Here is a 26,435-nt window from a genome sequence, read left to right as displayed (position 1 = left end):
CGAATGAAAACAGAGTCAGGTGTACAACTGTTGTACCTATATCAAGTATGTACATACTTTTTCTCTTATCATTTCTGAAACAGTGTGGTACAACAACTATCTACACAACATTTGTATTAGATGCAAGCAATGGTTAAGCTATACATGAAGATGTTTAAAATCTGTGTATCAATACTTTGGCTTTTACATCAGGGACTTTATATTAGATGTGGATCTCCATTAGAGGTGAAGAGCTGTTTCAGAGCCAATGCCCAAGGGAACCAAGGGACAACTGTGGGACCGGAAAGCAAACAACAACAACAACAACAACAACAACACTAATTACAGCAGGACTTTGCACCATTCCTAACTGCAAACCCCCTCTGTATGACATATTACAAACACTTGCAGGTATATGTGTACAGGTACAAGTGTAAGCATAATTCCTACATTACACTTCAGGGGTTGTTTGTGTTGCTGATGCTGTGAGTGGCCTTTTCACTGCCCTGGTGCTGGGGATGAAAGAAAGACCGTTTGACATATACCTGGCAAGTCCGCTAGGACACCCCAGCCTAGTTTATCACTGCTTACTAATTCTTACATGCGTGTGTGATATGGTGAGTAAGTAAGCTAAGTATTTGCTGCTTGTATAGTTAGAAAACAAAAGAGCAAGACAAGAAAAATAACCAAGACAGCAGTGCAAAAGCAGAATACAGAACACAAACGTACAATGATTCAACACCTTTTAAAAAGTTATATAAATAAAGACTTGGCTCTGAACTAAGGCACACGGGACAGTTTACCTAGGTACTTAATAAACTATAGAACTCAGTGAATTACTGCTTTGTAATTGCTAAAACTGAAGTGGTCAAGTAAATAAAAACAGCTCCACTGATATATTAAAAAAAAAAAAAACTGGCAATTAAATGAAATGCTAAGTGTGACCGTTTATCTTAATATTGCAGCATTTAGAAGGCTGAAGGAGGAGGTCCCAAAGTCTGATGCCAGCCCTGAGCAACATTGTGCATTCTAAGCTATCCTGGGCTACAGAGTAAGATCTTATCTCAAATGACAACAATATTAATAGAAAATGCTTTCCTGCGATTAAGTAACAAAATGGTATTTATCATGCTATATAAAGGCAAAGCATTTGTGGGAAAACAGACCTTTAAAGAACATACACAAGTCTTTATGTGAGAATATAGTTCAAACATAACATTCTTAAGTGGAAGCAGATCTGAAAATGCGAAGTTCGGTACCTGCAAGCAAAGTACAGTGGCGTGGCTCCTGACACATTCGGCCTGTTAATATCAGCACCGCTGTCTAGCAAGCACTGCACTGTCTGGGGAAAGAGTTAAAACAGGGAAGCCAGAAAGGGTAAACAAAAGATACAGTTATTACAACACCAACCCACAGAAGAATTCTCCCCACAATTTAGAGTTAAAAAGAAAATGGGTTTGCAGGCTCTTGATGGTAATGACAGTGAACAAGCACCACTCCATAAACAGCTCTCTGACGGAGCACTCAGGCACACTGTGACCTCTGTGCGACTGTCACTGTAATACAAAGTGTCTGACGGAGCACTCAGGCACACTGTGACCTCTGTGCGACTGTCACTGTAATACAAAGTGTACTTGCCTGGGAGAGGCCTTAAACTTATAAAGTCATGACTACTCAGACACGAAACCAAGGCACCATTATTTAAAGTTGCATAGCTACAAAAGACTAGCAAACTGGACACTATTACTTTTAGATACCTAAATTTTAAAACTAAAACTTTTTTACCTCTTGAAATATAAAAAGCAGACCCAGAGCTATACTTCTCCCAAAGCCAGAGTATAAACGTTGAAGTTTAACATGTTGAAAGCTAAGAAGACCTTTTGCAATCAACAAAAGTTCATGCTGGCTCACATCTCTGAAACTCAACCATATATACTCTGTCCCCTGTAGTCATCTGATTCACATTGAAAGTGTGTTCACATAAAGTCTTAAAAATACACGTTTGAGATTCAGGAAACCTCAAAAATAATGTTTTCTAGTTTTATTCCTATGGTCCTCATTTGAGTTTCTCCTTTAAAAAAAAAAATGAAGAAAGTATATAAAGACATTAAAAAGAAGACAGGTTTGGAATTAAATTGTTTTAGTATTACTTCTGGATCAACCACACACACTGCTGTTGGACCTAAATCAGCCAAAAAGCTAAGCCTAATGGAAAGACAGGAGCCTGGGGACCTGCCTGGTTCACCTCTGTACTGGAGGGACTCAGCACAGCCTGCACAAGCGGGCCTTTGCCTAGCTACCACAGAAGTAGAGTAACCATTGGCCCTGTCAGCCACACCCTCCGTCACCCTTCCCACCTCCAATGTCATCCTGCCCCACCAAAAATCAATCACCTTCTCCCTCAAGAGGCTGATTTAATGAAACAGTTCCAGCTTAGACAAGACTCTGGGCCCAGTGCTGGTGTGTCTCTTTTGGGCCGTCGACACTAGCCATCCCACTCAGCCCCCAACAGACCCGGGTTCTCTCCTCTTGCCTGGACCTGCTGTCAAGGAGTCGATCTACTGGTACTCTATAGGTCCATATCAAGATCACCATGCACACCCACACAAAGACAAAGAAAGAGTCCAGGAGCACACTGACTGAGTCAGTTAGGTTCTCCACAGGAAACATTTGGTAATGCCAGGAGATATTTTGATTTTCATACTAGAAAAGAGAGGGTGCTATTGGTTAGCTAGTGAGCAAAGTTCAAGAATACAGAAATCCCGTCATGTTCAGGACAGCACTCCCACCTCCCTCCCCCCAAAAAATTGAGTTCAAAATACAGACAGAGTCACTAGAAACTTTGGTGTACTGCTAAGCCAGACAGTAATTCGTCCTACATACAGTGTTCGCAGTTGGTGCCCCTTACTACCTCATTACTAAATGAGTGAACAGACAATTTTTAAGATACAACTAAAGCAAACCTCTAACAGGGAGACGAAAATCAAATCAAAACAGAACTCAGAATAATATAGAAAATAAAGGAGCCATACAAAAAGATTAGAAAAGTGTCTGGGCAGGGTGGTACCTGCCCATAACCTCAATTCTCAAGGGTCTAACACAGTATTCCAAGAAAAGGACAGCCTGGGCTACAAAGCAAGTCGGAGGTCAGCCTGAACTACATAATAAAACCTTGTCTCAAAAAAGACAGGATGGAGGGAGGGAGAAGGGGAGACAAGGAAGAAGAGAGGAAGACACCCTTAAAGGGGAAAGGGATATATTACCCGTGGAGCAAGGGTAGAAACCTAGGGAGAAAAACACTTAGAAAATGAGAAAATTTAAAATTTTATAATAGAAACAATAACTCAACTAACATTTAGAAAGATAATATTTGGGACCTCACAAGACAGAAAAAGCAAATAAGCAGAAAATAAGATGAGAAGATCAGTGAATCAATACAGAGAGACGCACTGCAGAAACTGAACACAATGATCCAGAGTGAGGGGAAGAGAAACAACTGGCAGACTGTCTAACGGCTTGCCTCTGCAGACAGAACAGCGCAGTGCTATGGAGAGGACGAGGGGAACCACTGCTAATCCACACAAGCAAGCTGGGCTCACCAGGGGCTCAGCCAGGAGAAACCTGACTCCATACACGGCTCTTCCGGCTTGCACATCTACCTCGTGGTATACCCACACACCCATAACACATCATACAACACCACAAAAACACCAAAAATAAAACAAACAAAAGCAAAAACAAAAAAAAAAAAGACCACAGAGGAAGTCAATTACTAATATGAAGAATGTCCACTGCCCAATCCAATGAGACGCATCTCTCAAACCTCCCTCAGGGTTCAGAGGAAGCAGGTGGAAGGCTGAGTCCGGGGAGACAGAACATACACCACAGCACTGACGGACAGACTCGTGAGACTACGGCAGCACTCCAAGGCAGAGGGGTCCTAGCACCAGAAGCTACCTCAGAGCTATCCTCTCACTGAGGATACCGCAGAAGATGGCCAACACAGAATGAACACTGCTTGCTTTGGGCTTGCTCTTTTGTTTTTTGTTTGTTTGTTTTCCAGTCTTACTGGGCTTTTGCTTCTACCTGACAGTTTCTAATTTTGTGTTTTTAAGGAGTGTGTGTGTGTGTGTGTGTGTGTGTGTGTGTGTGTGTGTCGGTATGTAAAAAGTTCAGTTGTAGCTTTTTTTAAAGCAAGTAAACATAAATGAAGGGAACCTTAGAAACAATGCCTGATGATAGGAGAGAGGAATACCCCTTGGCTGGGGTTGGTTGCTTTGTAGCTTTAGGTGTGTGCTTGGTAGATACAAGGCCCTAGGCTCAATCCCCAGCAGCAGAAGCAAAAGATTATAGAATCCTATATGGTATCTCCTATCCAATTTCCTTATACTGAGGCAAGCAGGACCAGGAGATGGCTGAGTGGGTAAAAGTGCTTGCTGTGAAATCAAGGAGACATGAGTTCAAATCCCAGCATCCTCCTCTGGCCTCCACATGAGCATGGATAAGTACGCTAAGAATGAGCATTTGGATCCCTGATTTTCAAGAAAAGGCTTATATGTGCATTTTGATCCTGGTTTCACCTTTCAGATTTCTGCCCCCAAAAGTTAGCTGCATCTGGTCTCAAAGCAAGAGTGAGATGGACAGTAATTAGTGTCCACTGCTACTGCAGAATTTATAGACAGTAAATTTAATCTCCCAGAAGATCCAGGAGTGGTAAAAGCAAGCACATTCTCAGGGTCTAGAGACATGGCGCAGTGGTGGAACTCACTGGCTGCTTTCCCGGAGGACCCAGGTTCCATTCCCAGCACCTACATGGCAGCTCACAACTGTCTCTAAGTCCAGTCCCAGGGACAAGGATGTGCACCAGACATGCACACAGCACACACGTACATGCAGGCAAAATCCCATCCAGAAAGGAAACGTTCATATGTAGCTCAAGCCTAACAATATAAAAGCTAAAGTATTAAAATGTACTACTTACACACACACAGACACACACTATATACATATACATATACATATACATCATATACATATACACATACACATACATATACATATAATATACATACACATATATTATGTATTAGTTAAAACTACGAGATAGCATAATAACATGAATAACCTTAACATGTACCCAGAGACTGTGCTGATAAGGACATATCAATTCATTTAATTCCTCCACTTCTGTATGCAGGATACTGAATTCCAAAAAGGTCAAGTCATTTATACTCCAGCACACAACAGATATTAAAAACCTAAGCCCATGATCAAAATAAGTATCCTTTTCTCCATAAAGTAGAAATTCCATTTTCATGAATTCACATTACTCCACAGTTTTATCTGGCTGGCTGCCCTGGCTGGCTGGCAAGCTGCACTGGTCACTCTCTGCTCCTGCGGAGGAATACGGTGTGAGCAGACAGCTCCTGCTCCTGCTGCTGTGGCCTCCTGGAGGCAGTGAGTGTAGCCTGGACTTGCAAGCTGAATGACCCACTCGGTCCACTCGGGAGCTTTTTGTCAGAACGTCTATTAAAGTGAACATACTGATGCCCTGATCCTTACCAGGATATATAAAGCAGTCAACGAGTGCCTAAATAGAAGTTTGTTTGGTTTTTAAATAATGCCATTTTGAAAACCATTCCACTTTTTACAATGCTTCTATATTTTCAGGATAAAACCATAGACTAAATATTCCTTTACTATATTCAAGAAAGTGGTCAGACTAACTTCAAGGAAATCATAGCAAAAACAAGTATGACCTACAATATGAACTGTCGGTGTTCCTATCATATCCTCAAATATCTTGCGGACATTAAAAATCCTCTCCTATGTACTTGTCGTCTGCTGACAGGACCTAACAAACACTGATAAAAACCCCTGGACTAAGGTGGTGGCAACAGCCGATTCTAGCAGCATTTTCTTTTCCATCCAGGGAGGTACTTTTTCCTGTTTTAACAAATTTATTCCAATTAAAATCCCCAGTACAGACTGGAGACGGCTCAGTGGCTAAGAGCATTTGCTGCTCCTGCACGCTCACTTCACAGCGCCCACACTGGGCAGCTCACAACCGTGAGTCTATTTTATTTTTTAAGATCCTCAATCTATGCAACTATTAAGGTATTTTAAGGTTTCACTGGTAGGTAAATGTTGCCTGTAGAGGAACAGGGGGAAACTACTTGCTCTAATGGGAATGGAAACAATTTACAGCTAAGAATCTCAATGTAAAAATATTCCTTTTATAATTGTATTAAACTGCATTAAAGTGACTGAAAAGCACATACTTTTAATCCCAGCACTGGGAGGCAGAGACAGGTGGATTTCTGTGAGCTTAAGGCCAGCCTGGTCTTCAGAGCAAGTTCCAGAACGAACTTGGGCTACGAATCCCGTGGAGCCCGATGGGAAGCCAGCCTTCCTGAAGCCCTTGCCCTGCCTTCCACACAAGGCCAAGGCACTCCCAGATGATCCAAAGAACAATGAAGCCTCAAGCATCCGCAGAAAGCCTGCCTACAACAACAAACAGGTCTCCAGCATACCAAAAAAAAAAAAAAAAAAGACTCTCATGACCTAGAAGTGAAACATCACGGGAAATAAAACCTACATAACATTACACTGAAGTATCTGCTGCCCGCCCTTTCTAACACAAGTTTCAAGATGGTATGCAGTCTTAGAAATACTAAAAATTAACAAATGTTGTCAACAGTGTAAAGGTGCTGGTATGCACACAATGGATGAAACTCAAGCAGGAGAACACATTCTCGGAACATCTACATCAACTGTCTTGAAGCAATGCATCTTAAACACCTCAGTCATTCCAATAAGGCACAACATAATTAATAAGAATAATTTTCTGATTCAATTTTTTGAAGTCCTAAGTATTCTCAAGCCATAAGATTTTTAAGCACACAAATAAATCAGATATAATTATTTGTAGAAAGAGCTAACAATATACACACACTCCACTTAAAGATACAAAGGGGGAGAAATGACAAGTATTTACAAATGCAAGGGAAACAGTGGACAAATGCCATTCACTATGTTCCATATCGAACAACTGAACTCTTGTTTACAGCCTATTCGTTGAATTTAGGAAATTGTGAAAAATCTGGCAACAATGGAAGGTTTCTGAATGTGAAATGACTGAATACTAATTGAAAACCAATGGTGAGTGAACCGAGTTGCTCCTGGGAGCACAGCGCTTACGTCATACGCCTCGGCTGGCTTGGTTCTGAGCACACGCCCGTGCACTGCACAGGCCATCAACACACGCCATGCACTGCAAGGGCCATCAGTCCGCCTCACACAGCGACTCTGGCTCAGCCACCTGGGCTCAGATTCAGGACAATCCTGCTATCAACTACTGAAGTGTTTTTACTGAACATACAAATTTCTCTACTCTTTAGAAACAGTAGCTTCATTATGAAAAACAAAGATTTAATATTTTAATATTATTTTATAACCACTCCTTGGCATGTCAATATCAAGTTAGTGGTTGTCTAGATTACACTGGTTTTAAATTTTGGTTTTTGAGTTGCTGGCATGAATATATATACATATATGTATGTATATGTATGTATGTGTACACACACACACACACACACACACACGAATGAGCTGGAGAGATGGCTCTGTGACTGACACCACTAGCTGCTCTTCCAGAGGTCCCAAGTTTGATTCTCAGGACCCAAGTAGCAGTTTTATAACTGTCTATAAACAGGAAATCTGCCACTATTTTCTAACTTCTCAGGGACTAGGAACATATATGTACACAAACATGCATGCATGCAAAATACCACACATAAAAATTAAAATTAAAAAAAAGGAATGTCTTTTCAGAGGCTTAATTTTTAAAAGAAAAAGTTAATTAATTTTGACCTGGGAAACTTCTGAAGTAGCCCAAAACACACTTCTGTTAGGTGTACTATTTGTTTATGCAAGCAGGATTCTCAACATTGGTTAAACACAAGAAATTGATCAACTCTGAAAAACTGTTGAAAATGTTCTATGTCCTGCAGTATTGACTATCCAGACAACTATTAATAAAAGAAATTCATCTTAGTAATATAAAATTTTGTCTTTATCTTTAATAAATAGTCAAATTATATTTATATAAATGAATTGATTTTAAATTTTATTTATAATTTATTATCAACAAGTATTTTATTTCTATATTTTATGTAATGATATATCAGAGGTTATATAATACTTTCTCAGGTTTTTTTTAAAGCGGTTGTAAATAGAATTTAACAACCCTGCTAGGGACTAGAGAGATAGCTCAGAGGATAAAGTACTTGCTAAGCAAGTATAAGAGCTGGAGTTTTAATCCCCTAAAACCCCAATAAAAGTTCATAGCAGCTACCTGAATCCCAGCAATCAGCAGTTAGACAAGGAACTCCCGAGGCAAAGTGGCTAGCTGAACGAGCTAGACTGGCATCATCAGCAGGTCCAGATTCAACAAAAGACCCTGCCTCAGAAATAGATGCGGGACTGACTGGCCAAAAAAGATTACCTAACCCCAACTTTAAGCACAAGCATGTGCTCATACACATACACACACACACACACACACACACACACACACAAACACAGGTAGCTGCACTTTGCAATGATGATCACAATTTCTCATTTTCAAACTTCACAGCTTCTTGTTTACTTGTTTAAAAAAATAAGTTCAGAGCCAGGTGGTAGTGGCACATGCCTTTAGAGCCAGCACTTGGGAGGCAAAGGCATGGGATCTCAGAGTTCGAGGTTAGCTTGATCTACAGAGTAAGCTCCAGACAGTCAGGGCTACACAAAACCTGTCTCAAAATAATAATAACAATAATAAATAATAATAATAATAATAATTAATAATGAAGAAGTTCAGCAGCTCACAATAAAATATAAATATGAAAAATATATCAATATAGATATCTAATGATTACTTATACATTTTAAAATAAAATTTTTTAATTTATTCTTGGAGAATTTCATCCATGTATACAATGAATTTTGATCATAAAAATCCCCACTCCTTCCCTCCAACTCCTCCCAAACCTCCTTCCATAATCCCCTTCAACATCACATCTTCTTTTTCTTTTTAAAATATAACTACTGAGTCTAACTAGTTCTTGTTATACGTGCATGGGTATGGGGTACCCATATACTTTAAAGTTAATTTAAGAAGCATAACTTTAAAAACTGTACTAAACTGAAGTAATTTTTGTGTGACAAAATTACGACAACAAACTAAGCTCTTTAAAAAGCTGAGAGATGGACACCGCCTCGTTCTGACAGATGTGGTAGACCCAAGCCACTTCTGCCACGGGGAAGATCCTACTTCCTGATAATTTCTAGAGAACTGGCAGCAGCAGAACATTTAAGAACTAGCATTTGACCCTTGCCAAGTCTGCCACAAGAAAGACCCCACCTCCTGATACTTCCTGGAGAGCCAACTGTATGCAAGGCATTTGAGAGAAAGGGAATCCCAGGAGTACAGAAACAGGCCTGCAGGACAGAAAAGTCATGGTCAGAGACAGCAAGACCGACTAACACCAGAGATAACTAGATGGCCAAAGGCAAACACAAGATCATTACCAACAGAAACCAAGGCAACATGGCACCATCAGAACCCAGTTTTCCCACAACAGCAAATCCTGGATACTCCATCACATCAGAAAAGCAAGAGCTGGATTTTGAGTTTCAGGAAAAAATAAACAAACAAGTGAAGGAACTGAACAAAACTATCCAGGATCTAAAAAAAAAAGAAGTAGAAACAATAAAGAAATTGCAAAGTGAGACATCTCTGGAGATAGAAAACCTTGGAAAGAATTTAGGAGTCATAGATGCAAGCATTAACAACAGAATACAAGAGATAGAAGAAAGAATCTCTGATGCGGAAGATTCCATAAAAAACATTGATTCAACAGTCAAAAGAAAATGCAAAATGCAAAAAGCTTGTACCCAAAACATCCAGGAAATCCAGACACAATGAGAAGGACTATAGGTATAGAAGAAAGTGAGGATTTACATCTTAAAAGGCCCAGTAAATATCTTCAACAAAATTATAAAAGAAAACTTCCCTAACCTAAAGAAAGAGATGTCCATGAATATAAAAGAAGCCTACAGAACTCCAAATAGACTGGACCAGAGCAGAAATTCTTCCCATCACATAATAATCAAAACACCAAATGCACTAAACAAAGACTATTAAAAGCAGTAAGAGAAAAAGGTCAAGTAACAAATAAAGGCAGATCTATCAGAATTACACCAGACTTCTCAACAGAGACTATGAAAACCAGAAGATCCTGGGCAGATGTCATATGGACCCTAAGAGAACATACATGTCAGTCCAGTCTACTATACCCAGCAAAATTTCAATTACTATAGATGGAGGAAACAAGACATTTCATGACAAAAGCAAATTTACACAATATCTTTCCAGAAATCCAGCTCCACAAAGGATAATGGGTGGAAAATACCAATACAAGGCTGGAAACCACACCATAGAAAAAGCAATAAGGTAATCTTTCAATAAACCCAATAGAAGATAGCTACACAACCAGAATTTCACTTTTAACTAAGAAGATAACAGTATGCAACAATCACTTTTCCTTAATATCTCTTAATATCAGTGGTCTCAATTCCCCTATAAAAAGACATAGACTATCAGACTGGATACATAAACAGGACCCGTTTTGTTGCATACAAGAAACCCACCTCAGTAACAAAGACAGTCACTATTTCAGAGTCAAAGGTTGAAAAACAATTTCCAAGCAAATGGTCCCAAGAAACAAGCTGGAATGGCCATTCTTATATCAGATAAAATTGACTTTCAACAAAAGTTGTCAAAAGAGATAAGGGGGGACACTTCATACTGGTCAAAGGAAAAGTCTACCAAGATGAACTCTCAATTCTGAACATCTATGCTCCAAACACAAGGGCACCCACATTCATAAAAGAAACCTTACTAAAGCTCAAAGCACACATTGCACCCCACCCAGTAATAGTGGGAAACTTCAACATCCCACTCTCAACAATGGACAAATCATGAAAACAGAAACTAAACAGAGACACAGTGAAACTAACTGAAGTTATGGACCAAATGAATCTAACAGATATTTATAGAATATTCCACCCTAAAGCAAAAGAAATACCTTCTTCTCAACACCTCATGGTACCTTCTCCAAAATTGACCATATAATTGGTCACAAAACAGGCCTCAACAGAATCAGAAATACTGAAATTAGTCTATGTACCTTATCAGATCACTACAGCCTAAGGCTGGTCTTTAAGCTCAAACAAAAACAATGGAAAACACACATACACAAGGACTTTGAACAATGCTCTTCTCAACGATAGCTTGGTCAAGGAAGAAATAAAGAAAGAAATTAAAGACTTTTTAGCATTTAATGAAAATGAAGACACATCATACCAAAATTTATGGGACACAAGAGTGCTAAGAGGAAAACTCATAGCTCTGAGTGCCTCCAAAAAGAGAATGGAGAGAGCTTACACTAACAGTTTAACAGTGCACTTGAAAGCTCTAGAACAAAAAGAGAAGCAAATACACCCAAGAGTAGTAGATGGTAGGAAATAATCAAACTCAGGGCTGAAATCAAACAAACAGAAACAAAAAGAACTATACAAAGAATCAACAAAACAAGGAGTTGGTTCTTTGAGAAAATCAACAAGACAGATAAACTCTTAACCACAGGGCACAGAGACAGTATCCAAATTAATAAAATTAATTAAAAAACTGTGGAAAAAAAATCATCAGATCCTACTACAAGAGCTTATATTCAACAAAGTTTGAAAACCTGGATGAAATGGACAACATGTTTCTAGATACAACCCAGGTGCCAACATTAAAACAGGATCAGATAAACCATCTAAATAGTCCCATAAGTTCTGAGGAAATAGAAGTAGTCATTAATAGTCTCCCATCAGAAAAAAAAAAAGGCCAGGACCAGATGGGGTTTAGCAGGTAATTCTATCAGATCTTCAAAGAAGAGCTAATACTGATACTCTTCAAATTATTCCATGAAATAGAAACTCAAGTAACACTACCCAACTCATTCCATGAAGCCACAATAACATTTATATCTAAACCAAACAAAGACCAAACAAGGAAAGAGAACTTCAGACCCATCTCCCTCATGAACATCAATGCAAAAGTACTCAACAAAATCCTGGCCAACTGAATCCAAGAATGCATCAAAACTATGATTCACCACAATCAGGTCTGCTTCATCCCAGGGATGCAGGGATGGTTCAATATATGGAAATCTGTCAATGTAATCCACTACATAAACAAACTCAAGGAAAAAAAAAAACCACATGGTCATTTCATTAGATGCTGAAAAGGCTTTTGACAAAATCCAGCATCCCTTCATGATAAAAGTCTTGGAGAGATCAGGAATCCAAGGCCCATAACTAAACATAGTGAAAGCAATATACTGCAAACCGGTAGCCAACATCAAGTTAAACGGAGAGAAACTTGAAGCAATCCCACTAAAATCGTGGACTAGAAAAGGCTGCCCACTCTCTCGCTATTCAATATAGTACTTGAAGTCCTAGCCAGAGCAATTAGACAACATAAGGAGGTCAAAGGTATACAAATTGGAAAGGAAGAAGTCAAAATATCACTATTTGTAGATGATATGATAGTATACTTAAGCAACCCCAAGGCTTCCACCAGAGAACTCCTAAAGCTGATAAACAATGTCAGCAAAGTGGCTGGATATAAAATTAACTCAAGCAAATAAGTAGCCTTCCTCTACTCAAAGGATAAACAAGATGAGAAAGAAATTAGGGAAATGATACCCTTTCACAACAGTACCAAATAATATTTCAAATCTAGGTGTGACCCTAACGAAGCAAGTGAAAGATCTGTATGACAAGAACTTCAAGCCTCTGAAGAAAGAAATAGAAGAAGGTTCCATAAGATGGGAAGATCTCCCATGTTCATGGATTGGCAGGATCAATATAGTAAAAATGGGGGTCTTTGGGGAGGGGGGAAATCGGGAAAGGTTTTATCATTGGTAATGTAAATGAAGATGATATTTAATTTAAAAAAAGAAGCATTATTCTGGACTAATAAAACACTTAGCTTTCATATACATTCTACGTAAACAAATGATTTGGATATTCTGATCTGTATTTAGCATAAATACGAAAAACAAAACAGAGATAATTTAAAAAAAACAAAAAGCTGAGTGATTCAGGGACAAAAAGATGGCTCAGTGGATAAAGTCCTGGACATGCAGCCTAGAACTCAAGCTCCCATGCACACACACATACACACCAATATTGTTTTTTAAATTAAAAATTTTGTTGGGTGGATGGTGCATGCATGTATCCCAGAAATCAGAAGTTCAAGGCCAGCTCAGACCACATAGTGATTTCCAGGTCAGTGAGGCAGACAGGGTGAGACCCAGTTAAAAAAAAGAAAAGAAAAACCAATTCCACTAGAAGTCCTGAATTACTACAACTAGAGGTCCCTTCTCTTGTAGAATGAAAAGCTGCTCATGACAGACCTGGGAAGGAAAGCAGAGAAAGGATTTCCACATGATAAAAAATCCTTTAAAAAGAAGCAAACAAATAAACAAACACAAAGATACGAAACAAAAGGACACATTTTAAAAGGCTTCATAACCTTCCAAGACACCTGAGTAGGACACTAACGTGCAGTCTCATCACTTAATTGAAGGTGTAATGAAACCACACTCCGATTTACAGAAATCCCAAACAGCTCTGCTTTAGCACTGTCAACTGGAAAAACAGTAAAGTGATGTACAAACATCACAGCTGTGATATTATCATTTACAAAAACTGAACAAAACGACCTTAGAAACATCCTCCTAGCCGGGCAGTGGTGGCGCACGCCTTTAATCCCAGCACTTGGGAAGCAGAGGCAGGCGGATTTCTGAGTTCCAGGCCAGCCTGGTCTACAGAGTGAGTTCCAGGGCAGCCAGGGCTGCACAGAGAAACCCTGTCTCAGAAAAAAAACAAACAAAAAAACAACAATAACAACAAAAAAACCAAAAACCAAAAAGAAAAAAAAGAAAAAGAAAGAAAAAGAAAAAGAAGAAGCATCCTCCTTTTTTTTAATTTTCCAAGACAGGGTTTCTCTGTGTGGTCCTGGCGGTCCTGGCAGTCCTGGAACTCACTCAGTAGACCAGCCTGGCCTTGAACTCAAGAGATCTGACTGCCCTTAAGGCCTAGGTAAGTGTTGCATGTCTAGCCAGCCATCTTATGCTGTTACAACTGTTACTAGGAAACTTTCTCATGCCTGACTTGATTGCATATTCTGTTATGCTCTGTGCTTTGGTATTCTTGGAAACCAATCACAGGAGGTCAGTTAGAACTGCTTTGTATAGTTAACCACAATAGCTTGGACCCAAATCAACTGAACTTCCTGTACCTGAGTCTGAGCTTTTATGGTATTTGCTTTTATAAGCTGGTCCTGGGATAGCCCCCAACTTAAGAAAGATACCAATATAAGAAGTCATTTGGAATAAGATTTTCATTTTGAGTAGGGGGTCAAGTAAAGCTTATGTTCCCAAGACCTCCCTGGGAATTGACATTCTACTTGGCAAAAAGGTTATGGACCTGGATAACTGACATCCTGGTTGGCAAGTTAAAACATGAATGTTAGACAAGTCCTATCCTGGTTAACAAGACATGAATGTTAGGCAAGGCAAGTGCCTCACCACAGCTGAATACCCAAACCAGTGTGAACAGGTGAAATGTTCCTGTTACTAAGGAAGTCCCCTATCCCTAAATGCTGACTGGTAGAATAATTTGGCACAGATGGTTGTCCATTTCAGGCTTTAAAGCTCTGCAGGATTTTGGCTCATGGTCACAGTCAACCGAGTTTGGTCTGTGGCCATGAGCAGTCAGTCCTGGGGCAAATGCTAAATAAACTATCCCAGTCGGACTGAGATCAGTATACGTGTGGTTTTGTGGGGTTACCCCTAAACCCCAACAACTCCCTGTGCCTCCCAGGTGCTGGGATTAAAGGTGTGAGCCACCACCACCCAGCAGAAGCATCCCCTTTTATTCAATAGTTCTAATGACAAATTTCAGCAAAGAAAAGTAATTTATATGCAAAGAAAGATTGCCAGCCTCATGCCTAGTGAGGAGTCGAGGAGTCGCACAGCTTCCTTACAAGCATACCCCCTTCAACCACTGGATTCTTTGACTCACTGTGTGATATCTAACAAAAACCATTACTATTCAATGGTGTTAAGAAAACAGGGATCAGGGGGAAGTTTTATTATCTGTTCACACTTTCCAGAAGCACTGAAATAAATAAAGTCACTCCGAACATAAAAATATCTGCTAAAGCATCTGTCTGCTTACCTACATGGCTCAACACACAACTGGAATAATGTTTTACAGGTCTGCAGGGAACTCTAGAGGAAAAGCTTGAAGCTGGCTTAAGATCCCAAGAGAACAAACAACAGAAGTGGCCAGTACTCCTAGCAAGTCTGTAAGTGCATCCATACAGCAGCAGCATCACACGATGTTTTTGAGATTTAACATAAATCTCCCCAACCATGTGTACAACTTGAGCTTTATAATGCTTGGGAAGCTTCGCATATTAGAAGCATGAACTTAGGGAGTAAAGTGTACTTCTTCAAAAGTAGAGTGTATCTTGAAGTAAGTTATAGTGTGGCATCTAACCCTGTATGTAATCTAGCACATACATGTAGACTGGCAGCTCCCGGGCTCTCCCAGTTTGGAGTTGACCCTCTGTGTAATCTAACATGAACACGTGGACTGGCAGCTCCCGGGCTCTCCCAGTTTGGAGTTGACCTTCTGTGTAATCTAACATGAACACGTAGACTGGCAGCTCCCGGGCTCTCCCAGTTTGGAGTTGACCCTCTGTGTAATCTAACATGAACACGTGGACTGGCAGCTCCCGGGCTCTCCCAGTTTGGAGTTGACCCTCTGTGTAATCTAACATGAACACGTGGACTGGCAGCTCCCGGGCTCTCCCAGTTTGGAGTTGACCCTCTGTGTAATCTAACATGAACACGTGGACTGGCAGCTCCCGGGCTCTCCCAGTTTGGAGTTGACCCTCTGTGTAATCTAACATGAACATGTAGACTGGCAGCTCCCGGGCTCTCCCAGTTTGGAGTTGACACTCTGTGTAATCTAACATGAACATGTAGACTGGCAGCTCCCGGGCTCTCCCAGTTTGGAGTTGACCCTCTGTGTAATCTAACATGAACACGTGGACTGGCAGCTCCCGGGCTCTCCCAGTTTGGAGTTGACCCTCTGTGTAATCTAACATGAACACGTAGACTGGCAGCTCCCGGGCTCTCCCAGTTTGGAGTTGACCCTCTGTGTAATCTAACATGAACACGTAGACTGGCAGCTCCCGGGCTCTCCCAGTTTGGGGTTGACCCTCTGTGTAATCTAACATGAACACGTAGACTGGCAGCTCCCGGGCTCTCCCAGTTTGGAGTTGACCCTCTGTGTAATCTAACATGAACACGTAGACTGGCAGCTCCCGGGCCCTCCCAGTTTGGGGTTGACCCTCTGTGTAATCTAACATGAACACGTAGACTGGCAGCTCCCGGGCTCTCCCAGTTTGGAGTTGACCCTCTGTGTAATCTAACATGAACACGTAGACTGGCAGCTCCCGGGCTCTCCCAGTTTGGAGTTGACCCTCTGTGTAATCTAACATGAACACGTAGACTGGCAGCTCCCGGGCTTTCCGGATCCACAGTTACCCAGCCTATCACTTATGTCACTTCTCCACATGTATGAATCTTAAAGATTCATAACAAGAAAAAAGGTACCAAAAAGTAAGTTCAGTTCTTGGCCAACAACTCTCAGTGAACTGTGTGTGTGTGTGTGTGTGTGTGTGTGTGTGTGTGTGTGTGTGTGTGTGTGTACAATGGTCTTACTATCATTCCTAAGAATGAAATTAAAGAACAAACAACAAAACCCAACAAGCACATGCACTGCCTCCAGGTCCTCTCTTCTACTCTGACAAAGGCACTTCACCGCTGCCCCTAGGAAAGCGGCTGCGCAGGCAGCCACACCGAAGCACACCCCGGTTCTTTTTTTGCCCCTTGGAGCTAAGAATCAAATGCAAGGCTTTGTGCCTGCTCACTGAGCTAACCCCTCAACCCCAGCCCAAACTCTTAATCGTGAAAAGTAAGAATCCATTTGCCAATTCATTTATCTTTTAGAAAAGTAGTATGAATCTGAAAATGTATTTAACAAAAGGCAAGAATATATGTTTATTTGTAAACTCCACAAAGCTTTTGAGTTCTTGGGCATTTGTTCAAAATATTTTCATAAACACCTGAGATTTACTCTAAAATGAAGTTAGAGCAAATTTCAGTGGCTTTTTAAAAATTATTATTTTGGTGTCTTTAATTTGAAATAGCTGGTCAGATTTTTCAAAGATATTTTAATACAGTTTCCTTCCCCCTTAAAGTTTTATATTTTGTTCTATAAAATAAAAAACACAGCTGGATGTTGTGGTGCATGCCTGTAATCCTAGCATTTGGGAGGCAGAGGCAGGTGGATTTTTGAGTTCGAGGCCAGCCTGGTCTACAGAGTGAGTTCCAGGACACCTCTAATACCAGTGCAGGTGAGGCTGAGGCATGCAGACCTCTGTGTATTCAAGGCCAGGCTGGTCTACAAAGCAAGTCCAGGATAGCCATCAAGGTTTTCTTCTTAAACTTTGTTTTATACTAGGTTTACCTTTTTCCTATCCCTTGGGAGCTATCAATAACTCATTTTCTAATATGCAGTAGTCTCCTCTAAACCCTAGCTCACTGTGACTGGGTATACAGCTCAAGCAACGAGCATTACACAGATTTGAGCTCTGGTCCCACCAAGGAAGGGGGAAACTGAGCCACTCAAATCAACACACTTCATTCTATTCATATAGACTATTTTTAAAATCCAATAATATTGACGAGAGAAATGACAAAAGAAATGATAAACTAGTAAGAGAAATGTTTGGGCCAGGAGGTGGTGGTACACACCTTTAGCCACAACAGAGGCAGGAAAATCTCTGAGTTAGAGGCCAGCTTGGTCTATGGAGTCAACTTCAGGACAGCCAGAGCAGCATAGGGAAACCCGTCTTGAAAAAGCAAAAACAAAAAAAAACAAAAAACAAAAAAACAAAAAGAATGCCTAGATATCTTTCAGGTGATGAAAACAAACAAAAAGTCTTCAAAGAAATGGGTGTATTCAGGAGACAGTTCAAGAAAAAGATCTTGCATCCCTCTTTTCCCCCAGCCCTTACTAAACACAAATTAACTTCGGCCTCACCATCTTAAAGAAGGCCAGTACCCTGTGAAAAAACCTATAGGTATGGTGGCCCCTGCTATTGGGAAGCAGGGACAGGCAGGCTGGTCTCATCTACTCAGTGAACTCAAGGCCAATGAGAGAAATATGAAGAGGATGGTAGTTTAAGGAATAACACTCAAGGCTGTGTGAGCTTATGTGTACACATGCATACATGATTATGGCGCGTGTGCGCACACACACACAACCAGAAAGAGAAATAGATCTAAATCCCAATACTGTTTTCCATCAAAATAGATAAGCCGGAGAGTTACAAATAAATAAATAAATAAATAAATGTGTAATAAATGTGTAATAAATGTGTAATAAACTGTAATAAATAAACTGTAATAAATAAATGTGTAAATGCATGTGGTCACACCTTTAATTCCACCACTCAAGAGACAAAGAAAATTACTGCAAATTCAAGATCAGCTTCATCTACAAAGGAAGCTCATTATCAGCCAGAGCCACATAGTGAGTCCCTGTCTCAAAAAATAAAACAAAGTGAGCACCTCTATGCAGATGTACACAAACACTTTTGTGTTGCTGGTAATGACTTTTGTTTTCTGCTCATTTTGGTTCGTTATGGTTAACTGGCAAATAAAGAGATCAGATTCTATCATTCAGGTTAAATGTGAAAGAAAAACCAGTAAAAACAGAACAGGAAATACAGTAAATCAGAAAGGCAATCTAAAACCTTATGCTCCACATCTGTATACCAAGCAGGAGTCTCCTCATGGACAAGCTACCACCTGTGAACTGACTATATGACACCTCAGGACAAATGCACGATTCACTACAGACATTTAACAAAGAACTGACAACTTTGTATGGAATGCTGTATGAATATGATTTTGTTTTAATCTCAGGTATGGTACAGCAGGTGAATATCATTTGCCTCATGCGCTAGGTCACTAGCATGCTGATATTTTAGTCAGCTGCAGATAGGTCAATTCTGGGGACTCTGCAGAGAGTGTAAATGAGAGAGTCCTGAGAGGGCCTATGAAGGTTGATGGCCTCCCTGCAGCTCCTGGTTGCTGCTGTAGCAGTTTTACAGAAGAAGGAAACTGGAGATATCCTGAAGACAAAGACTGGACTTGCCCTAAGGAACCTAAGTTTTCTAAGCAGCAGGTAGTCTACTTTGTTGCTGACAGAGATCTATCACCCTGTTCCCTCTAACCTTCTTTCTCTCCTACCTGGTGTGGGGGTTGGGCTTAGGACAGAATAAGGGTAGAAGGGAGGTAGAGGAATTAAGAATCCAAATAAATAGCAAAAGAAATGTGCCAACAGGAAGTTACTTCCGTCAAGTGGAGAAAACAGAACTATGATAATCCAACTGAAAATATTAAAAAGCAGTATCAATATTCACCTTACAGACTAAATGCATAATTGATACTTAACAAAAAAAGTTTTGGTACTTGTTAAAACTGAGATTAAATATAATTGCTTAAAATACATGTAAAGAGACATAATTAAAAACTTTAGTAGTCATTTATTTAAAGTAGAATCAGAAATAACATCATATTTTAAACAAAGGCTAAAGCACTATTCGCTACTCCCTCTTCCCAGAAGAGAATGTTCATCAGAAGTCCATACAAAATGGAAAACAGTATTTTGCTATGATGCAGCATGTTCCCAGATATGCAAGATGAAAACCTTCTCAGGAACTCAAACGCTTTTAAAACAGTACATGCACTCCCTGTAGCAGCCTCCTTAAACAAAGCACGCACTCTCTTAACATCCTCAGGGGACTTTACCGTTTTGTGCCCGTTCTGGCAGGCTACGTGCAACGCTGTCTGCCCCATGGCATCCTCCACATCCACATCCGTGACGTGCTGCACAAGGTCATGGAGTAGCTCTGTCCTCCCGTTCACAGCCAGCCAGTGTATCTGTGAAGCCATTTTGTTATTAGCATTTGTGCAAGGAAGTTTCATTCAGAGTCACTATTTCCCTCCTGAGCACATATTCAAACTAAAGATACCGTAATAGCTTTTCCCTGCATTTACATGAGAAAAACACATGCATCAAGATGTTGGCTATATCACCAGATAGTATAAAATCAAGAATTGAAGGACTTGATGCAATAAGTACCCTTGGCCTAGACCACCAAGAGCCCTGCTCCTTAGAGGGCACTGGCCCCTAACAGCTTACTGCTAGAGAAAATAGGTTAGTATTCTTCCTTTCCCAGGAGCAAATGCATATATAAATAAAACAACACAGTTCTTGTCACTATAAATAGCAAATATATACTACACTAATAATAAAATATGTAACAATTTTTAAAAGAAATATAAAAACCTATACTACTCAGAGATATCAGAAATTTCCAACTAGGAGGAAACAAGGAAGCCTAGCATCTGGTATGTAGGAGCAGGCACATCAGGAATTCAAGACCAACCTGAGCTACACAGTACACGTGAGTCTAGCCTAAGTGACAAGAAGCCCAGTGGCAGAAGCAGAGGCCAGGCTGGTCTACAGAACAAGTTCCAGGACAACTAGGGCTATGTTATACAGAGAAAGCATGTCTCAAAATGCTTCTCTGTTGCTGTAATAAAACACCTACTAAAGCAACCTGAAATGGAAAGGGGTTATTGGATTGCGGTTCCACATCATAGTCCACCACTAAAGGAAGTCAGGACATGTACCCAGGCAGAAACCTGGAGGCAGGAACTCAAGCACAGACCATGAGAGAATGCTGCTTACTGACTGGCCTGCTTCCCCTGGCTTGCTCACCTGCTCTTAAACACAGCCCAGGCCTGCCATCTGCAGTGGGCTGCACCCTCCATATTGCCCACTAATCAAACATGCTGACCTCATTCAAACCCAAAGAAATAAAGGCAATGGAGCCAAGTGAGAAGCAGTAAAGGTAGTCCACCAACACAGGTAGTCCAATGCCAACCGGCCAGCCCTAAAAACATACATACAAGTAGCAGTAAAGGGACTCAACAGGTTTTGTGCATGAGTGCATATGTGTATGTGTTGTTCTTGCATGCATATATGTAAATGTGTGTGTGGGTTTGGTTTAATGCTGCTTATATTATGTTAATTTGGGTCCCCAAAACTGCAAGAGAATCCACAGGTCTAAAAGACACTGAGGGACCCTGCTCCTAGTTGGCTTTTGACTGGTAAATAAAGATGCCCCAGCCAATGGCTGAGCAGAGCAGACAGAGGCAGGACTTTTAGGATCCCCAGGCAAGGAACCAAGGAAGGACAGGGAGGAGAGCGGCCACGCTGGGAGAAGGTGGGGGAGAGGAGACAGCCTGCCTGAGAAGGTGTGAGTCAGGGGGCTTGGCCCACACGTAGGAGAAAGTTGCCTGACTGGGTCCTAGGCAGCAAAGATAAAAATTAGCAGCCCTATTTATAATAGTCAGAAGCTGGAAAGAACCCAGGTATCCCTCAATGGAAGAATGGATGCAAAAAATGTGGCATATCTACACAATGAAGTACTATTCAGCCATTAGAAACAATGAATTCATGAAATTCTTAGGCAAATGGATGGAGCTGGAGAACATCATAATACTAAGTGAGGTAACCCAGACTCAAAAGATCAATCATGATATGCACTCACTAATAAGTGGATATTAACCTAGAAAACTGGAATACCCAAAACATAATCCACACATCAAATGAGGTACAAGAAGAACGGAGGAGTGGCCCCTGGTTCTGGAAAGACTCAGTGTAGCAGTATAGGGCAAAACCAGAACAGGGAAGTGGGAAGGGGTGGGTGGGAGAACAGGGGGAGGGAAGGGGGCTTATGTGACTTTCAGGGAGTGGGGGGCCAGAAAAGGGGAAATCATTTGAAATGTAAATAAAAAATATATCAAATAAAAAAAGAATTTGAAAAAAATACAGATTTTAGTAAGTAATGACTTGGGAATACGGGGTGGGGGAGGTGGATTAGTCACATAGAGGTCAAAAAGTGGCCCTGAATATAAAAATATAAAAACTGTGTATATATCAGGGTAATTATCGGGGTACACGCTGCCGCCACCAGGATCATTTTGAGCATTTAAATGGATACTGCTCCATGTGTATGTGTATATACCTACAGATACATGCACATAACAACAACTCGTGAAAAAAAGAGGCCATGGATTTGAAGACTGCTAGGGAGGGGTAGGCAGGAGGCTTTGGAAGGAAGAAGGGAAGGGAGCTGGAGCACGGGTGCAGAGGTAAACAGGATCCTCAGCTGAGCCTCCGTCCTGGCAGGGACTCTGACTCCTGTCAAGTGCACAAAGACAAGTCCGCACAGAAACTACCACGAGGCACAGCAGTTCTCAGCCTCCCTAACAGTGAGCCTCTAACAGTTCCTCATGTTGTGCTGACTCACAACCATGCAATTACTCTGTTGCTTCCTCATGACTGTGATTTTGCCATGGCTATCAATCATAATGCAAGCATGACAGGCAAGCATGTATGATCCAATACACAACTCTCCAAGGAGCCATGAGCCACACAGGTGGAGAACCAGTTATGGCTCCAAGTTCTAGCTTCAGCCCTGCCCCTCACCTGGATAGCACAGCAGAGCTGGCCCTGGATGTGGGGGTTGCAAGTGACCTGCCCCAAGGGTGCATGTCTGCTGAGTGGTAGCACTGAGGAGGGAGAGAAGGTCCCAATAGGGTCATGAGAGCAGGAGAGCTGGCCCTGCCCCTCACCTGCTGCGGCACTTGGGAGAACAGACCCTGCTCCTCACCTGGGCAGCACAGTAGAGCAGATCCTGGTTCAGGAAAACTGGCTCTGAGCATGTGAGTGTGGGCAAGCTGGGCCTGCAACTCACCTGCTGTGTGACTCTGTGTGTGTGTGTGTGTGTGTGTGTGTGTGTGTGTGTGTGTGTGAGAGAGAGAGAGAGAGAGAGAGAGAGAGAGAGAGAGAGAGAGAGAGAGAGAACCTTCCTTCATCCTCACCCTTGCCTCCTACAACAGTAGAGCTGGCCCTGGTTGGGGGAGAGAGCTAGCCCTCAGGGCACGAGAGCAGGAGAGCTGGCAGGCCTACCAGCTCAGATACCTTTCAGGTGCAGGTCCAGGCTTTGAGTAGGCCGACCCCAACATCTGCCCCATCAATGACCTGCTGGAAGGCATGAGGGGTGGAGCCTACAGATCCAAGGCTCCAGGATCTCTGTGACACACAGTATCTGAGAGGAGGCCTGGTGAGGCTCCAGTACTGACAGAGTAACAGAAGCCAGTGGTCTCCCAGCAGATCAAGGAACCACTGCAATGAATATTTGCAAGCAAACAGTGTGAACAAAAGGGTATACTGTGGGGCACACTGTGACACACTACAGCTTCCACAATGAGATTTCCTTCTGTTGTGGAGGAGGTTGCAAGGGGGGAGGGCAGGTATGAGGGGAAGGACAAAGAACCAATAAAAAGTTTTTTTTTTAATGGGGTGAGAAACAATTCAGACTAAATATTATATGTATTTTTCACTTGATTTTTCCATTACAAATATTAAGATACAATTACTTATCTTACAAGTGCAGACTGATTACATTCATCTATCAGCCTAACTGCAATCCCTCTAAAATAACAGTAAAAGAGAAGTTTTTTAAAGAACCTGCCCATCAAGACATGGGAGAAATGGAAGTTTTAGAAGCTAGAAGGTAGGCATTACTTTTTATCTTGCCACAAAATATTTGTTGTCATGTCAGAACAAATGATGGCATACGCCTTTAATCCTAGCACTTGGGAGGCCGAGGCAGGCAGATTTCTGAGTTCGAGGACAGCCTGGTCTACAGAGTGAGTTCCAGGACAGCCAGGGCTACACAGAGAAACCCTGTCTTAAAAAACCAAAAACTCAGAATCCTAAGCAAGTAAGAGCACAGCTGAGTAAGTAGGCGCATTGAGCAGGCGAGAGAGGCAGCTCAGGGGCCGAGACCATACACTGTTCCTGCAGAGGCTCTAGATTCAGTCCAAGCAGTGACATGTGGCGCCAACCAACTCCAGTTCCAATGGATCCGATTCCATCTTCTGGCCTCCAATGGGACCAGGCATACAGACATGCAGGTAAAGCATCTAATAGGTATAGTTTAAAAACAAATCAATCTTTAAAAATAAATTTAAAAAAAAGAAGGCATTTATTTAAACCAGAGAACCCCTCAAAGGCCTCAGAATTAGTAATTAGTATGGGCCGTTTGCATTAAAAGATGGAACTAAAAACCCATCAATTGAAAATTTGTTTAATAAACCTAAGACTCTTGGATCCCTATCACTTACCAACTTTACAAAGACAGGGAAAAAACCCTCATTAATCTGGAAAAATATTAAAAGAGAGTTGAAAACTAAGAGATCTATAGATTACAGTTATTGAGCACATGAAGTCAATCAAGAGCACATAACACATTTTTAAAAGAAGATTGAATACAAGTTTACATCCTAAATACTGACATTCTTCTCTAGCCAGTGCTAACATCTTCCTGATAGTTTCTCTAAGGAATTGGACTGGCTCAAAAGTTAACAACCTACGAAAATCAACACCAAGGGAAGGTTTCACAGACAAATATCCAAACAGACCATCCTACTCAGAAGCCTCTATGAAATAAACATGAATGCAGACAGGACTTTTAAACTGCTTTTAATTTGAAAGACAGCATATAAAACAAGCAAAACCAAAACCTAAAAGTAAAAGAAAAATGTAACTATGAATATTGAAAAACTCATTTTAATACTCTCAAAGAGAAGACAAAATGAGTGTACCCTTTATAAAAAGAATGTTATACTAATTTTTGCAAAGGAAAGTGCAAAACAACTTTTCAGAAATCAATATTCTGACAGGGACATGAAAAATCAAAAGGAAACTCAAAAGAATATGTTGAAGAAGTCCCCCAAAAGCATGCAGAAAGAAATGGAGAAACAATAAAAAGAAAGTGGTATTTCACTAAAATTGACCCATCTGAGAGGCTTAATATCCAAACATAAGAGTTACAGAACGGGCTGAAGAAACCATCAAAGTTAAAATTAATGTAATTTTGTCCTGAGTTCCCATTCCATGGGTTTCTACGTTAATAGTGTCTGAGAATTATGAAGCAAATGGATAAAACATACAAACAAGACATATTGTGAAATTTTAGAGTGCTCAGGACAAAGCAGATTACATACACTTTTAGGAAAAAAACAAAACAACAAACAAACAAAACCAGTTTCATATAAAGAATTAAGAAACAAAATGGCACCCAACTTAAAAACAGAAAACCAAGCCAGGCAGTGGTGGCACGTGTTTTTAAGCCCAGCACTGGGGAGGCAGAAGTAGGTGAATCTTGAGTTCAAGGCCAACCTGGTCTATAGAGTGAGTTCCAAAGCAGCCAGGGCTACAGTGAGAAACTCTGTCTCAAAAAAAAAAAAAAAAAAAAAAAAAACAGAAAACCAGAACACAGCAAAGCAATACTCTAAGCATACTAAGGGAAAACTATTACGTCCAACCTAGAATTTTATTGTGAATTATCAGTCAAATAACAAATTCAGAGCCAAATTCAGATATACAAGATAACAAAAAAATTACCACTCAATGATTTCCTCAGTAAACTATCAAAAGATGCTTCCGAACGAGAGAGATGGCTTGGAGGTAGAGAGCGCTGCCTGTTCTTCAAACAAGCCGGTTCAATTCCGAGCAGTGACATGGTAGCTCCAGTTCCAGTCCCGGAGGACCTGACACCCTCACACAACATACATGCAGGAAAGGAAGATGGAAATCTCTCCAGTTACGAGGAGGAGAAGGAATAAGAAACACTCTGAATTCCAAGCAGTGCCCTAGAATCAAACCAACTCAGCATACAAAAGACAAATTTCTGTAAGACACTCCCTCAGGATTTTATTAAGAACATAAAAGATGCTGAATGCATTTTAGAAAGATGAATAAAAACAGGCCAGAGAGGACTAAGGAAGGGAATAGTGAGACTTTGGTTTTCTTTGAAAACATAGAAATGTTACGGGAATATGTGTTTGTTTTATCCGGGGGGTGTGCTTTACAGTGGGTGACTATTCTAAGTGTCCCTGCTCAGACGGAAGGGTGTCCTGGAACTTGGAGGACATGAGTCACACAGCTCTGAAGGGAGAAGGACTCCCATGAGAAGCATCCTGAGACTCAGGAGCTCAGGAGCCACACAGCTGTGAGGTGGGACAGTGTCCCGGTGGAAGGGCATCCTAAGACACGGGAGACCAGGA

General features: G+C 41.0%; 1 protein-coding gene across 3 annotated transcripts in view; it reads right to left on the bottom strand.

The window, feature by feature from the left end:
• Hace1 (HECT domain and ankyrin repeat containing E3 ubiquitin protein ligase 1) overlaps positions 1–26,435 on the bottom strand; it is a 117,050-nt gene that overhangs the window by 64,546 nt on the left and 26,069 nt on the right. For all 3 annotated transcript variants that reach the window (XM_052163469.1, XM_052163470.1, XM_052163471.1), the window contains 2 exons: positions 20,037–20,168; positions 1,239–1,321 (listed from right to left, as the gene is read on the bottom strand). In XM_052163469.1, the coding sequence (XP_052019429.1) occupies positions 1,239–1,321; positions 20,037–20,168 (215 nt within the window). The remainder of the gene's footprint in view (positions 1–1,238; positions 1,322–20,036; positions 20,169–26,435) is intronic.

This window comes from Apodemus sylvaticus, chromosome 19 (assembly GCF_947179515.1).
Source record: "Apodemus sylvaticus chromosome 19, mApoSyl1.1, whole genome shotgun sequence".
Classification (NCBI taxonomy): Eukaryota; Metazoa; Chordata; class Mammalia; order Rodentia; family Muridae; genus Apodemus; species Apodemus sylvaticus.
Note: the sequence above shows the minus strand (reverse complement) of the source record. Positions and strands in the feature narration are given on the sequence as shown.